Here is a 16,958-nt window from a genome sequence, read left to right as displayed (position 1 = left end):
CTGCAAAAAGGACACAAGTTCCAAATTGTCATTCTTGGATTTGAATTTCTTGGAGTGTGGCAGTTGAAAAGCTGTGCACAGCCTGCAAGCATAACAAACCAATGATGTACTTTATGGCCATGAAGCACAGCTGTGTGTTGCCCATGATGCATGACCCAGGGTGTGGACACAATAAAAGCATCACCTGTGGAATGTAACACAGTATAATAGCCCAATAGCCCATTCATCAGACCATGTATCCATCCAGTTTCTACTGCGTATCCAGTCCAAGTCGTGATGACTAAGCAAAGTAGCCCATGTGTCCCTCTTTGTAGCCACTTCCTCCAACTCCTCCAGGGAGATCCTGGGACATTTACAGGCCAGAAGGGACATATACTCCCTCTACTGGGATCTGGGTTTGCCCCAGGTGCACCTCCCCATCGGACTTGCCAGAACACCTCCAGGCACGAGGAACATTAAAGGTGGCTCTGTTTCACTGAAGCGTCCCAGTAGACCATGCTACACAGCACTGGAACTGACAGCCAGTATTAATCTCATCAATTGCACCTGTGTCTTTCCTCAAAATGCTCCTCTGTGCCAGATGAAGAGACAATATTGGGCTTGAAAGTTGTCCTTTCCCAAATGTCATAAAGAATAAACCCTGTAAGACAGTGTAGCGCGTTCTTTGGGAGACACATGTCACAATGGCTGCCATAAAAATAGCTATTGCAGTGCGAGGAGAGGATCATAGGGAGGGGTGTCACATGTCTCATGATGTGCCAACTTAAATCGAATAACAACATTTTTAGTTCATTGAGTAAAACGGTGGCCGATTTGATTGAACATGTGTGGTGGAGGTGAACAGACCAAAACCCATTTAGGGTTTAGAGTGTGGAAGTCTGGAACTGTTTTATCTCACTGTGGTTATCTTTATAGCATTATCATTTCATATTACCTACTTGCTACATTTGAATGTTAAAATAACCTCAGCAGATAAAAATGTTTTAAAAAATGAAAAAGCTGAAGAACCCTGATCGTTGTTTTAGCTGTCACGTACGCATCATAATGCAGCCTCCGTTAACGTTAGCCGTTAGATCCGTTAGGACCGTGCAGCCCATCGGCTGCTAACAGTTAATGCTAACTAGCTCTCCACCTGCCGATTTGTTGCTCACAATGTAGCATTATCAGGTAAAAAATATAGAGTGCACAAAAGTGTTCAACCATAGTTGGTAGTCCTAGTTTGCTCATGTGCAGTAGTGATGAGGCAGGATGTACGGATCAGGTAGTGAGCAACACGTGTTGCTGCTCCTGTGTAGTGTTAATGAGCTGATAAATGATACGATCATGTGACATCTGATCGGTGCATAATACTTGATCCAGCCTTGTAGGCTGTATCGGAGGCGTTTCTGATACGGATATTGGAACAACTCTACTGTCAGTACACTAAAACATGTTAACAAAACATCATGAACTGATTTGACTTGAACGATAATTTAGTGGGAAAAGCGAATAGGAGAGGCCAGCTCAAGAATATTTGAAGACAGTAATCATCTCTTAAAGCTGCACCACTTTAAGACTGTGCAGACTGCAACTGGACTGCTGAGATAAAATGTATGAAAAAGTGATTTACATAATCTGCTGCATGATTTTAAAGCCGTTACTCCTGTTCTATGAGGTCTTGAGAGCAAGATTATGCCATCTTTTTTAAGCAACAGCTGGTGTTACTGAAAAAAAAAAAAAAAACTTGCTTTCCCAAAATCACATATTTCTGCATGTACTTGCAAACCACAATCCTTGATCTTTAACCATCGGACGGCAAGTGTCCACAAGTGGGGCACTGTTCAGCAACAGAGCCAAAAACTGGTGCTGAGAGAACTGAAATTTACCACATGCCAGTGAGTTCCGACTGTGGGTGGCGTGTTTGAGATTTTCCCCAGCTTCTCTGTCACGTTAACGACCACAGTTTGTTCTTTTCTCCGTTAGAGCCCACTCTGAATTGTGAAACAGTGATGAATAGCTGGGTGATGTTGAAATCCTTCATTCTGACCCTTTATGATTAAGTGAGACTTGTGAATAAAGGACACACCGGGGGCGTGACAAATAAACAGCACAAAAATCCTAAAAACTCAAATATTATATGTCAAGGTCTTTTAGTGTGAAAGGTAAGAACGGAAGGAGTGGATCTGGTCTGAGCTGGCTTTGTCAAAGTTGAAAGGTGGAATAAAGTTCAGTCTGTGAAGCTTCCATGTTGTTATTTCAGAAATTCTGCACAACGTGATTGGTTGATGCCTTCACTTGCGGCTCGAAAGGTCAGAAAAATCAACCTCGTTACGGAAAAAAAATTACATTGCTTTTTTTCGCCGCATATTTCCGTTCTCTGTGAAAGTACCCATGAGAAAAACAATAGTTAATAAAAACAAACAACAACTACTGACGTGCAGATAAATTGCAAAAATGTGTCACCTGCGAATATTATTTGTATAGGGCTTTTATTGTGAAAAGGATGGAGTGGATCCGGTCCGCTTTGACTTCGTTAAGGTTGAAAGGAGTAATAAAGTTAGCCGTCTTGGTTCGGACTAAGGAGCCTCCGTTGTTGTTTCATACATATATGCCCAACTTTATTTGTTGATGCCTTTATTCGCAATGCCAAAGATAAAGAATTAACACCATTCTCAAAAATATGATGTTGCTTTTTCACAAAGAGTTGGAAAAAATATATTGAGGCGCAAATGAATCCCATGAGAAAACCGGCCAAGGTGTGTACAGAACTTAAGGGTGATTAAGTAGATGGAAGGAAAAGGGAGTGAGGTACTTTTCATATACGTGGCTCAACACATATGAAGAAGTGTGTGAGCGCGAGTGAATGTGTGTGTCATCGGTGCGTATTAACGCATCTGGTGAAGCCGGCAGATTAACTGGACCAAAGCCTTCCTTCACTCACTCCCTTCTGCAAGGTCTGTAGGTAAGGCGGTCAATCCTAAACCTGTCAGACCCTCTCTCACACACACAAGTGTCAGCACTTTACTGGTTTCTCCATTCACAGGCCTCAACTAGTGTATGAAGGCCCTGCTGTGCTTATAAGCCCCAGCGAGACAAGCATGTTAAGCTAATGGACAGGCCACACTGCCTTTGAAGGCTGTTGCAAAACACCTTCTCTGACATTATCGAGTTGTGAGTCTGTTTAAGTGCAATATGTAAAAGAAAACTATAGCGTGCTGCAGGAATGAGTCCTAAAACTAAAATGAGTCAGTGTATTTTTTCACTTTCCGGTTTTTTCGAATAGAATTTCATTTAGATGCCTGAATGAAATTGCATGGTCCGGATCCTATCACGGATCAGAGTCACGGATCGGATCAGCACAAAAGAAAAAAGGGACCAAATATAACTTTTAGAGATCCCCGATCTCATTTTTTTTGAACAATTGATCCATATGAACAGATACAGATCTCTTTGTTGTGTGATGGATTTATTCCAGTTTCTCACCAACACTACATTTTACGAGATTACATGTGAACACATCATAATTTACCTTTGCCCAGTACTCATGTTTGTTTACTGGACAAAGCCTGAACGCATCACAATATAACTGAAAGGAACCTTCGTTTGTTAGCCATTAGCAGTGCTGCTAATGTTACTAGCTGTTTTCCTGTCAATTTAAACAGGGATTGGTTGTTTACAATATAACATTATCAGAGATCAGCAACTATAAAAGCATATATCACATATTTTACTAAATGTTGGCGGATAACGATCGTCAGTAAAATTTTATTTTACACTGTGATAGTTAAAGTTAAACTGTAATTAATCTGCGGTTCACATGTGTGCCGAACCGCAAGGGAGGGGGGGGGGGGATCAGTACGGATCACAGATCGACAACGGTCCGTTACACCACCGTTTTCCACGTGAGCCTTTTACTTCTGCTGATTGCATTCACGGTTCAAAAATCATAAAAGTGGTGTCCATTTGTGAAGATTATCACGCTTAGACTAAAGGCATATTTCCAAAAACAAGGGTCTTCCGCTGTGTTTTCTGCGTGGATCAGAGCAGTATTTACCCCTCCGATACTCCAATGCTAATGTTGCTAGTAGTTGATCGCCACATTTCAGAGACTCGAACTGTGTTTTTGTAACAAACGAGGGAGTTGCATCTGCATGCTGATATTTTGCCAAGTGAATAGACCCATCTGTTTATTGTGTGGTCTCTATATGTGACAAACAAACACAGGACTTTCACTCAGGGAACCGGCGTTCCTGTCGCTTCAGGGGTGGTCGGGTGGTGGTTGATCAAAGTGTTGTGTAGTGGATAAGCCACTCTGATAAGAATTTAATTCCAGGGGAAACCTGGGGAATCGAAAGCCAGAGAAACTTTAAAAGAACGGTTCAACTCTAACGCGATGTCCTGCATGCAACTCAAAGCTCAGCTTGCGGGGTGAGCTTCTGATCTGCTCTCCTCCCGAGTAGCTTTGGGTGCTGTTAAGTACTGGCCTTGTTACGCATCAGAAGCAGCACGAAGCCGGCATTGCTTCCCCTCTTCTCCCGGCTCCCTTCGGTTCGGATCTGACTCTCGGCTCTGTTCAGCTCTCTACGCTGGCGCTGGAGCTTGTTGATCTTTCCAGGAGTTTCTATTCGATCTGCCAGCTGGACAAAAGGAGCAGGAAGCTGCCATTTCCCACTCAGGGAGAGGCGGATTGGGAAGAGACAGGGAGTTGGATAGAGGGGAGGAAGAAAATAGAGGCTGAAGACAACAAAAGCCACCAGAAGAGCAGTTTCTGGTGGCGTTCATTCTTAATGACCAACTGAGAGCAGAACAACTAGAGCGGCATCCTGGTGAACCCACGGCTCTACATGGGCATGAAAAGCACCTATACAAACAAACAAAACCATCATTCCGACTTCCATACCAACAATTATCTTTTTCTTATCTCTCTTATCTTATACCAACAATTGGTTTGGTATCAGAACAAGCAATGTCACCGAGCCACTCTGTCCACCACAGCCAGTAGTGTAGTGTCTGTTCATCAGAAGAAGCAGGAATTTATCGGTTATCTTATAGAAAGTTTTGTGGTAACTTTTGGCCAGACTCGTATAAGCGTTTAGTTTGATTTATGATATGTTGAAGTATAATTAGAAAGCTTTAGGAGGCTCTCCCTATTTTCCCTGATGTGCGTTTTTGCACCAGACTCAGCATTTGCCATCTCCAAAACTGAGGTGGTGAACACAAAGTAAGCATGATGGTCGAAAAGTCTGAATGGCCCCAACAATGGCAATGAGACCCAGTTTAAAAAAAATCATGGAATGTTTCTTTAACCCTCTGAACCCCAAGCAGTTTCGGGGTGTTCTTCGCTCCAGTCTCATTTTCTCTCTGTGGCCTTGATTTTCACTCTAATATAAAAGTCCTGTGGAAACAGCACAACCATGGCTAAAGTAGAGAGGACTCAAACATGTCTTTTGTGCAGTATGACACAGTTCCCATGCCATAAATCATAAAAAAGAAAAAAACAAGTTGAATTTCTTTGATCATTTCTTTTACAATAATTGGCAAACAATGGAATCTATAGATCCAACATTTTTCCAAGTTGCCAGAAGTGTTACCAATGTTGGGGGAAATGGGAGGCTCCACCTGCTATTCATATTAAACTATTCACATTTCTTAAACCTCTACTTAGAGCCTCTCCTCTCCTCTCTGCTCTGTGTTCAGCAGCCTACAGGTCAGTCGAAGTTTCACTGAATATTTGTCACGTGACTGTTGGTCTCAGCCGAGGCAATCGTGACTTCCTAGTTGCACTGAAGAGCTCAGAATGTAATGTTTTTTACAGAATCTGGTTAAAGTAAACGGTTTATTTAAATGAGACATTTAGAATAAAATGTTTTGATGAAATATCACAATTTTAAGCTTAGTTTCAGTTGCGTTTTCTGACGGAAGCATCACATATGAAGTGTTCAAGGATCGTTGGAAAGACGAAAAAAGCTTCTGGCTAGGATAAACGATGCAGCTTTGGCCAGTGTTTAAAGAAAACATGCTTTTCCATCCCGCCAGCAGGTTTTAGGGTTCAGGGGGTTAGACTGATTCCCGTTTGCCACTGTGTAAGATGGCAGCAAGTATTACTCAAAATACCAGCGTTGCATCTAACATCTTTTGATTATTCCAATCCCATATGCATGCCTATGTTTAGCTTGTACGTCACACAGAGCACTGGATTATAAAAATAGTTATCTGTATCTAGCAGTAATTTGATTATATTAACAGTCACTCACACACAGCCTGCTGCAGTGAAATACACTGTACAGCTGGATGCCATTACCATGTGTTAATCTGAAGCGTCTCGCCATGAGACGTATTAGAGCTCATATTCCAGCCAGTCTGACCTTTGTTATCTCACGCACGCACACACACAGTAGTGCGTAAGGCAGGAATGCTGTTGCATTACACAAAGACAGTTGTACTTTATCACAATTAGTTGGACACAGGACTGGGTAATGACAGCACTATTTGCTCTGGACAGCTCTAAGTGCAGGTGTGGATGCACCCAGAGACGCATTGAGATCCGATCGTTCGGGCCACATTCTTTTAGCAGTTTGTATGCGAATGAATTGCCCCCCCCCTCCCCTGCATGTTGGAATTTGATCCGGTTACCTGCAGGGCAGGCATCGGCCCAGTCATCTCATACTCCACCATCTGCCCGTTCCCAAACTACGACGGAAAACAATGCTGAGCCTCCGAGTGGAGCCGAGCTTTCACACTTCACCACAATGCCAAGTACAGCAGCGCTGAGGCCAGCCGTCAGTCTTTGCTTTCACAGCCGGGCTTATGCTGTCGGTCCAGCTGGCTGCTTTAAAAAAAAAAATGAATAAATCAGCTCTTCTGTTTCTGTCTAACACTAGTTTTTCCCAAAAAATTTCGGTCACATCTCAATTACTTTGGTTTGAAATTATAGTAATATTTATTTATAATGCATTTTTGGTTGATTCTATGTTTCATGACGAGGAGTTTATTGCACCATTTGCCAAAGTTACACAGTGTAAGAGTCTATAGTAAATACCTAACATTGCTTAACAACCTAAGTTGCTTTACACATTTTATTAAACTTCAAACTGAATTTTCTGGCTGGACAAACACATACTGCTGCTTCAGGCACAGGCTGGATTATGCTCAAGTTGTAACTGGTCATTTCCTGTTGTGCATATAGATCAGGTGGCAACCTCCGGTTCTACAGAGTTAAGTCGATGCGGAAGTGTCTTAAAACTTGCATTTTCTCTACTAACCAGCAGGGGGCGACTCCTCTGGTTGTATAGAAGTCTATGAGAAAATGACTACTTCTCTCTTGATTTATTACCTCAGTAAACATTGTAAACATGAGTTTATGGTCTCAATCTCTAGTTTCAAGTCGTCTTCGATACAGCATGATGTTCATTTAGTAAATGATGGTCCATTTAGCGTCAAACAGACCATAAAGCAGAGAATGCTTTAAGGCGGGCTTACTGTGATTGACAGGTCGCTGGTGCTACCAGAGACGTATACGGCTTCTCTACGTCACTCCTCTGCATTCCAAATATGGTAACGTCTGTTCATAGGTTGTGAAAAAAACAACAACATGGCAACAGCCATAATCCAAGATGGCGAAATCGCCGAACTCGAGGGTTCATAACATCAGTCCACAAACCAAAGGGTGATATCACGATGACTACGTCCACTTCTTATATACAGACTATGGATACAAACACTAGAACTTCATTCATACAGCTTTTTCTTCAAACATAATCTTTCTGAAAGCAGCTCACTCATCCATCTCTTGTTGCAACATACTCTTTTATGTAAGCCTCCTCTGTTGGAGTTCAGTAACTCTTGAAAACAAAAAGTTTGAAAAGCTTGTGGCTAAGTAGCGCTAGCTTGTTTCCTGCAGGCTAGCATGTTTTCTGCTACGTCAATGAAAATCGGGAATATTTTAATCTTGTTTTAGAGGACAAAACACTTAGTTACTACAAGAAACATCAATAAATGAGTTTAATACTCGTCTCCTCTATAGTCATCAACAAAAAACTATACAGCAACTTTTGTAAAAAGGTTTTACTCCCAAAATCTTTAGTAAACTCTTCTTTGTCAACGGTATTATATGGAGATTAAGTCATAGTTTTAGTTTCATCTCGTCTGTGTCATGGAAAAAATAGGCTGTGACCAATATATTTGGTCACAGCTTTCCTTCATCATAGCTTTGAGAACACATTCAGAAATGGGACAAACAAGCGCTAGCTGACCAACCTTCTTTCTCTTTAAATGTCTGCTGGGTGGTGAGCACACTGCTCTGCTCCTTACATTTGTTATGTGTGAAATTTGGATCAGCTGGGGTATGCGGGGCTGGGAGCCAAGATATCTGGGAAGAGAGACAGAGGGGCCCGTCTGTGAGAGGGCCTGAAACAGCAACTAATTGATGGTGGATCCCTCTCTGGTTCTCACCCAAGCAGACACTCGGCTGTCTTTGTGTCCCTCCTGCTACTCGTCCACAGTGGCTGTTTACTAAACAGGAAGCCAAAGCCCCAGGCTCAAATAGTAAAAGGTTGGACGCCTCTTTGTGTTAAAGTCTTTCTCCTTCCACTGAACTGGTCGGGGTCACCACAAGATACATTCAGTTAGATTTATGGCCTTTTAAAATATTTTCATGCTAGCCGGAACAGAGTTTAAGACAAATGTAAAAAGAAAACGGTCAAACAACAGCCAAATACAGAATATTTCTGAAGGAGCAGAAATAAAAGAGAAGCACAAAAGGAAATGTAATTTTTAACGGTCCATCTGAGTATAGTTCACAGGATGTGAATTATTTCTTTCTTTTTGAGTTTACAAGCACTTGGTTTAGTTAGGGTTTAAAGGGATGGTTACATTACTGGCTTAGCTTAGCATAAAGACTGGAAAACAGCTCGTCTTTCTCAGTCTAAAGTTCAAAAAGACACCTACCAACACCTTTAAACATTAACACATTGAACTTTGTGTATTTAACCCAGATGTAGGAATACAGAACTGTTAAACAACAATTTGTGGTTTTAGTGGGGAATTATGTAGTAGAACTATTTCCTGCCGACAACAGCAATCAGCGTCTTGAAAACGTCTTGGTTGCCTGCATTATTACACTTTCCCTACACAATCCATATCAGTTCATTACTCATCACAAGCCTCTGTTCCAGAAAAGGAGCTCATTCAAAATGTCTGATTGACGCTTGTAACCAAGAACTGAAAATCTAGCCCTGGACCTGAGCGTTTCTAAACATCACGTCAAGCGGTGCCCTCCATTTGTTTAGATAAGGGTGGTAGTATCTTTTTTAGCGGGCATTTAATGAACGCCATTTTCCATTAGCCCGAGATCTTCCCAGGCTAAATGTCACGGTTCGACAACAGAGGCGAGTCCGTGGGTGAGTCGAGGCGTTGCGGCTTGTTTCTTTATTGTCTGTAGGCCAGAGAGGAGCAAACGCTGTTGACGTTTTTATACAGCAGAGGTTTCAACTAGAAAGTCAAATTTATTGACAAAGGATTCATGACACAAAAAATTCACAACCTGGTTTTATCTAAGCTTTGTTGACGTTGAACCTTTCAAAAAAAAAAAGAAAAAAAAAAGAAAACTTTCACTGCGGTCAAAAAAACCTGTGCTCTCCGGATTTGCATATGTGGGTTCATGTGGGGTTGGGCCTGATCTTTTGAGCTTCTTTATAGCTTTGGCGTGTGTCCATATAGACAGCCAAACGCATGGCTTCTCCGCTCCTCTGTCCGCTTCCTATTCCTTATGCTGTGAGCCACATTTTGCAACCAGATTCATTCAGACTTGAGCCAACATCCTGCAGCCCATGATCCAAATCAAATCATCCAGAGCACACAGATGCGTTATTGTGCGTCCTGGGAAACTGTGGGAATCAAAGCTTTTCTCTCCGTCACCGAGCGACACTGTAGCCGCTCTAACAGCCGGGCCACACAGGGGAACCAGCGCTCTGCAGAAACCACTCTTTAAACGGTCAGCTTGTCATCCCGAGCAGCCAAGTGCGCCGCATGCCAAGCGTGCTTTACCTCCTTTCAACCTGTGCACTGATGACCCACATTAGCACAAAAATGAAAACACACTCAGGTAGATGGACAGGTGTGCGTGCAGGGGTGCACAAAAACACACTCTCACATCCTCAGTCACGAGGCAGATGTTTCCAACTTACCTACAACCATCAACGTAAACTCAAACCCTCTTTTGACCGACTTCCGATACACCTGGTTGGGGAGATTGGCGAAGCCCACATAGCCCTCCAGGTTCCGCTGCTGAAGGGAGAGAAAAACACACACACACACACACACACACACACACACACACACACACACACACACACACACACACACACACACACACACACACACACACACACACACACACACACACACACACACACACACACACACACACACACACACACACACACACACACACACACACACACACACACACACTTAATGCAGGAATTGCACAATATAAATGACTAATAAAAACCCATGCTCTCAATGACATTTGTATCTTTAACATAGAATAAAGTAAGAGCATGAACATGCACGCAACTCACACAGAATCTCCGTTACTATGGTGACAAATACGTAAAAGATTCGGAGCTGCACACTCATTATTTGCACACGGAGTGACGAAAAAAAATCATTTTATTTTTTTTAAACCTGCAATTAGTATTTCTGAGTCCTGCAGCAACAGAGCCCCTTTGAAGTGAAGGCAGCTGGGATCTGACGAGGAAGGACAGAGGAAGTGGAGTCAACCCTGCCACAGTCTATCAAATAAGTAAACTAAAACAGAAGAGTCATATAAACCAATAACTCAAGCCAATCCGTTCTTTAAAGCAGAAACGTAAAGCTACGTGGAACGACCAACTGCAGTCTCACCAAGTGTTCAATCATGTAGGAAGGGGACCAGGCTCTCCAGCTGCTCCCTTTTCTACCGCCGAGGTATTGCCTCATCTCTTTATCCCTTTTCTCCCTTCCCCATGGCTCTCTCTACACCCCCCCCAATCACTGCGCTGCATGCTACGTGAGTCAAACACAATCGATCGCTGGCCACTGAGGGGCCTCTCGAGCTCCCGATGGAAGAACGGCAGCTCTGCACCGATAGGCCTGCTGATGGAAGACTTGCAGCGGAACCTTTGACTGACTCAAAATCCCGTGTCGTTGCTAGCTTATGTTGCATTTAGGGGAGTAACTAGAGGGGAATAGGGTAAAAACAAACAAATATCACTATAACTTCCCCAACTGATTACTGACATTAAAACAATTATTTTCTGTATTACAAGTTTTCTGAAAATGTTTGAAACGAGACATTATCTCATAAAACAATGTGCTAATTTGCATAAATTTCCAATCTGAACATTGGATAAAGCCAGGTTCAAAATTCATCTAATTTGTCGACATATTGGAGTAAAAGGTGTTTACAGAAGGAATTTTGGGTATCTCTGCATCATTCCATAATTCTGAAAATACTGTAAACACCTAAATGTGTATTTTTAGATGTTTTCTTTCCACTCGTCTGAAAGACGACCAAAATCTTTAAATCAACCAGTGCATGAAAAACGTTTTGGCCTGTAGCGTCTCTTCTTAATCAGAACTGCTGAGTTTGAATTGACCATCTGCCACATCAGAATCATACATTAGCGTTTTCCTGAAGAAAACCACACAGAACCATGAGACCGCCATCATTGCCTATCCTGCTAGGAACAGATCAGTGAGGCAAGTTACTGGAAAAATGTAATCAATGAATCCATCAAAGGCTTCCAACAACTCCAAAGCCTCCACAATGACGCATTATATATTGTGTATTAAACACGAATAGAAATAGAAAATAAGATGTTGACTACGTTTACATACACACATTCCACTATTATCTTGAATATGACAATATTTAGAATTTGATACGGGTCATGTAAACAGCATATTTCGTTTGGTTGTACCGAACTAGGTCTCATTTCGAATAGACACTCAATTATGACACGTGGGATATGCCGACAATATTCTGGTTTTAGGAGCGTTCTCTGGACATACAGTGCATTCGGAATATGCGTCTCAAGGAGAGTTTTTTTTCTTCCCCGTTTGTGTTCAACTCTGTGTGTTGAGCGGTAATTATGCACAAACCAACCAGCTAACACTTACACTGCACCGGCCTTTTCAAGGAGGTAGTTCAAGGAATGAAAGACGGAGGATGTGTTCGTGCGTCAGTGGAATATTAATTTCCATTAGCCATGTTAACAGTTTAGTAGGAATATTGTCTTTTTCAGAATAAGGGCAAAAACGGAATATTTGGTGCATGTAGTCATTGAGGTTTATCAAGCAAACCAGATTACCGTTTGGAGGCATTTACTTACCATGAACAGATAGCTTAGCAGCTATCCCTAGTTAGACGTATCGCTCTTGGTTTTGAACTGGAATCTTCGGTATTTGGATCAAGAGTCAGTATTCTGTAGCTGGTATTTCAGTGTGTCAGATATACAGTATATATATATAATCAACACAGTCAAGCAAATACAATATTGGCTTAGTCCTAGTATCGGCAGATACCCAATATTTAAGGACTGAAATAGGGATCAGGGGCAAATAAAAACCTTGATCGGGACATCCCTAATGAATATGTACTGTAGCTACAGACAATAAGAGTTTGACGCCTTGTATTGAATAGAATGTGAAGTCATTAAATAAGAGGAAGTTATATTCTGAAAGCTTTACAACCGCAGGGCTCTAAAACAGCTTCAACAGTGGGGCTCGCATAAACATACTTTTATCATACTTTTTACATGGATAGTTATATACCAATTAAGGTATAAAAGGCCAGGTCCATAAAGAAATGCTTTGAAGTGGAAGAACTTGACTGGCCTCTATAAAGCCCTGACCACAACCCCATCCAATACCGTTGGGATGAACTGGAACCTTATCGCCCAACATTAGCATTGGACCTCACAAAAGCTTTCCCACATCTTCTCACAAGAGTGGGCGCTGTGAGATATTCAACAGTCACATGTGGCTGGGCTGTAAAATGGAGGTGTCTACCTGCTTTTGGCTATGCCGTATGTCTTTTGCAAGTCTGTATCAGCGTTGACTCATTCACACCTGGGTTTGACCGATGTCTTTCACAACTACAAACACAACAGCCTAGTTTCCTAGCAACACAAAATAAAATGGCCTATAGGTTTTTGAAGGCCCAGTGTACACTAATGTTTTGGGTACGCGTACTACATTGTTACCAGCATTCTGTGGCCTCCAGGTTGAGCCACCACATCTATGTCGTGGTAGGAGGACTGCCTACATGATATTTGCCAGCCATCGGACAATTAAAGAAAAGTGTTGGAAGACAATAAGATTTGATGTTAGGACATTGTTGCTGTAGCTCCAATCAATGAGGAACTACCATAGGTAGAAAATAGTAAGCAACTAACAAATATAAATATTTTTTTTCTTTTGTTAGCCTTCGGTTAGCATTTTGTAAAGATATAGATATTGATTAGGGGACATTAACATGGCTGATATCTAGCTAGTCTTGTTGTTAAACATACTATATACACATTTTATTTACTGTTTGTTGACAGTACGCAATGTTATTGACTTTGAATCCTGTTAGCACAACGTTAGCTTTCTGGCTCGTAGCTAAGCCAAAGGGTTCTGTGAGCTGCGTGGACTAGAAATATCTAACATAAGAACCTTATGGGATGTTATGATCATTCCAGGTATTAGCAAACCCTCGGGTGTTGGAAACGGAGTTATGGCTTGTTCAAAATGTAAGATTTTGGTTGCAACACGCATGAAAATATAAATGGACTTCATTTTCTTTGGCAAGTGACCATGGTATTAGCGGGATAATGGCCATTACTAGCCTAACTCGACCCTCTACTGTATATTCCTCATTTCCCACTGTTGAGTGTGACATCCACAAAACTGTAGGCTACACATCAACACCACCAGCAGATGCTATGGACACACTGAATGTGGGAAAAGAAACGGAAACTATCTATTCGCCTCATCAATACTCAGTAGGCGGAACTACTCTGAGCAAGCCTAAAGCACTTTTCCACCATTTCCATGTTTGATCCACCCACATATACAAGTTCTGTGTTACATAAAGCGCCACCTCTGGTGGTCTGTAGATCCCCCCCCCCCCCCTCCCCAGCTGCACTGTGTGCACCAACATACAGTATACATGGTTGTGTGTGCATAAAGCACACAATGACGTTAATACAAAGAAACACAACCCACTTCAAACATCACATTTCCAGCTTAATGACGACTGTCTTCATCATGTTGTCGCCATCAATATTCACAATGCTGCAATGGCACTTGCCACTGAAATGTATTATGACTAATGTGGTTCTTTAATAAGAAAATTGACCCGAAAGAAAAACAGGCATGGTGGCTGTGAGAGAGGAAGGCTAGTCAGTCCATTACTGTTAACACCTCCCCCGTCCACCCGGTGGTGATAGTAACTGCCTGGTTCACTGACATCATCTCCCCCACCTCATGCATGAGGCAGCTGATGCTGAGGCCCTCTCACCGTTTCCATCAGCTGTTTTAACTTCCAGCTAACACACATTGAATATGAATCATGTATTAAATATAGCATCACAGAGAACATTTAAATAGGGTGCTAAGGAATAGATCTCCTGATACTATAATAACATCAGTCTGACAATCGGTTGAAAATGGAGCCTGTGTGCTTTCTTTCTTTCGTTATTTTTAGCACCGATCCATCTCTCTAGGTGCACATTGTGCCCCCCCACCCCCTTGGTGCCATGCTGAGGAAAGTCACTGCCAGCCCCCCCTCAGAGCGTATCACAAACATGTACAGTACAAACACTAAGGGTGCTGTGTTGTAAGTGTATGAGTAACCACTCATTGCTAAACGTAAGTGCCGGTGCACGAAGCCCTTAACAAAGCAAACTAGATGTGGTCAACCAACAGGGCGGGTGGACAGTCCCACTAAACTACATTCAGCAATTACACATTTTAATGAAGACTTGCTATCTGGAAATGGTACATACATTAACTTGGGGAACAGGTTATTAATATCTAGTAATGAGAGGTTCAGCCACTATTGTTATGTATTCAATGCAGTCCAGAAAAGCAATGTTTTACTTCATTAAATTCAAATTGTTTTAATATACATTGCTCCCAGTATAAACTGCGAGAAGAGAAGAGCCAATCCCATCTGGGCTCTGAACCACCGTGGCTGGCTAGGACTATCGTCTGGATTGTATTCAGAGTAATACTAGTAATATTGTAGTATTCACGTCCAAACAAGACCACGTACGTAGGTACGTACGTACGTGCTGGTCAGTAAAAACGTGCAACCATCAAACCAGCCTCCGTTTAAATAACTGCCATTTTAAAAACAACATTATAGTGGTCAACCGGGTCCAAAACGGTACATTTGAAACACACTGTATCCACCACACATGATCTATTGCAACACACATGCTAATGATGTTGTAGTTGCGCCACACATAAGCTCGCTTCACCAGAATAAGGCTACACAGACGTGATTCTTAACGATGGCATTTACCGAAATGCATGTCGTTTGGTCAACCACATTATGCGAAGTTATCAGTAGAGTATATGAATTTGTCTCAAGGTGTGATGTCTCTTTCAAGTATATGTCTGTCTGAGTATGAGCAATACCATAAAACGAGCAGATTGTTTAAGGAGCTAGATGTTCGGGTTTCTCCATATACAAGATCGAACCAAAACACACGGGTCGGTTAAATAGGGTGTTCAAAGGGGGTTTAAATCATCGCCTATTGAAAAGAACAGTAGTGAGAACACTTGCACATTGGTCTGTTTGAAAGACAAGTAGACTTACGGCGATGCTGGGAACAGCAGTCTCTGGTCGCTCGATCATTGTACCGTGCTGTCACAACCCAGCCTGTCACTGAGGCATACACTGATTAACGTCCAGAAGAATGACGGAGCGGAGGGTAATGAGCTACTTTGCACCCTTAAACCCGTTGTTTGGTGTCAATAAAAAACGCAAAGTGCGTCTGTAGTCGAATGAATGAGGTTCTATTACATATGGCCGCTGACGGATACTACTACCAGATACAGCACAGTGAAGAAAATGCTCCAACAACTGTTTTTCTTCACGAGGCAAACCAATTGTAGGTGTGTATGTGGATAATACGTCCGGTGAGGAATTTCAGAATAAGACGAAATGTATCGCAACAAATGTATACGTCGACAAAAAAAGTACAATTGAATATATAAAGAAATAAATAACAATTCTGGTGTACTGGGTTTTAATTTCAAGGGTTAAAGTGTACCCCCCCCCCTTCAAGCTAGCTTTTCCACTCGTACTGACCAGACAACTTTTCCCATTTTTGTATTTCTCAAAGCCTAGAGCTGGGGGTTCTGCCCATATCATCAAGTTAAATTGGTAATATCTTTCAGGACATTCGAAATGTAATGTTATTGTTTATTTTGCTAGCATTTAACGACTAAACTCATGGAAGTTCGAGCTGTAATGCTACAATAATAGTTGTTTTCTAAAACAGCTACACAGTAATACATATCAGTTCTGCTTCAAATGTGAACAAGAAACTCCAGTATCCTTCCTATTTCAGAAAGAGCAACTACCTCGTAGCAAAGCACAATGAGACGCGACAATCGGAGGGCAGGATTTGGGCTCTTATTTTAAAAGAAAACCCGCTTACGTTCCGGTCTATAGCTGTGCCTGGCCAGCTTGATTCACCCGGATCCATCTTCCAATTGGTCAAACGCGATAGTGATAGCACTTTGATCGTGTGCGCGTGAGACGTTCATGTGCTGGAGGCGAAACATTGCTGCCTTCAAGGACTGTTGTGAATAGCGTCACTGAACAATTACCAACAACGCGGTAAATGCGGCTTGATATTCATTTGGATTTCCTTTCATTTGGATGACATTCATTTGAATTTCCTTTTGTTGCCGATTTGCCACCGATTGTCGCGATC

At 42.0% G+C, this 16,958-nt stretch overlaps 1 protein-coding gene across 4 annotated transcripts in view; it reads right to left on the bottom strand.

The window, feature by feature from the left end:
• The window catches only part of LOC142931452 (septin-7-like), a 62,465-nt gene extending 46,358 nt beyond the window's left edge, over window positions 1-16,107 (bottom strand). Inside the window, exons 1-3 of one of the 4 annotated variants that reach the window (XM_076075385.1) lie at window positions 15,833-16,106; window positions 12,354-12,452; window positions 10,164-10,263 (exon numbers count right to left, since the gene is read on the bottom strand). In XM_076075385.1, the coding sequence (XP_075931500.1) occupies window positions 10,164-10,263; window positions 12,354-12,356 (103 nt within the window). In that variant the 5' untranslated portion in view covers window positions 12,357-12,452; window positions 15,833-16,106. Of the gene's footprint in view, window positions 1-10,163; window positions 10,264-12,353; window positions 12,453-15,832 lie in introns of all 4 variants that reach the window. The other 3 variants (XM_076075390.1, XM_076075378.1, XM_076075368.1) reach the window with 3 other exon arrangements.
• Between the last annotated feature and the right edge of the window lie 851 nt (window positions 16,108-16,958).

This window comes from Anarhichas minor, unplaced genomic scaffold (assembly GCF_050575085.1).
Source record: "Anarhichas minor isolate MPS153535 unplaced genomic scaffold, ASM5057508v1 ptg000005l, whole genome shotgun sequence".
In the NCBI taxonomy this organism is placed as follows: Eukaryota; Metazoa; Chordata; class Actinopteri; order Perciformes; family Anarhichadidae; genus Anarhichas; species Anarhichas minor.
This window is presented reverse-complemented; position numbering and strand designations above follow the sequence as displayed.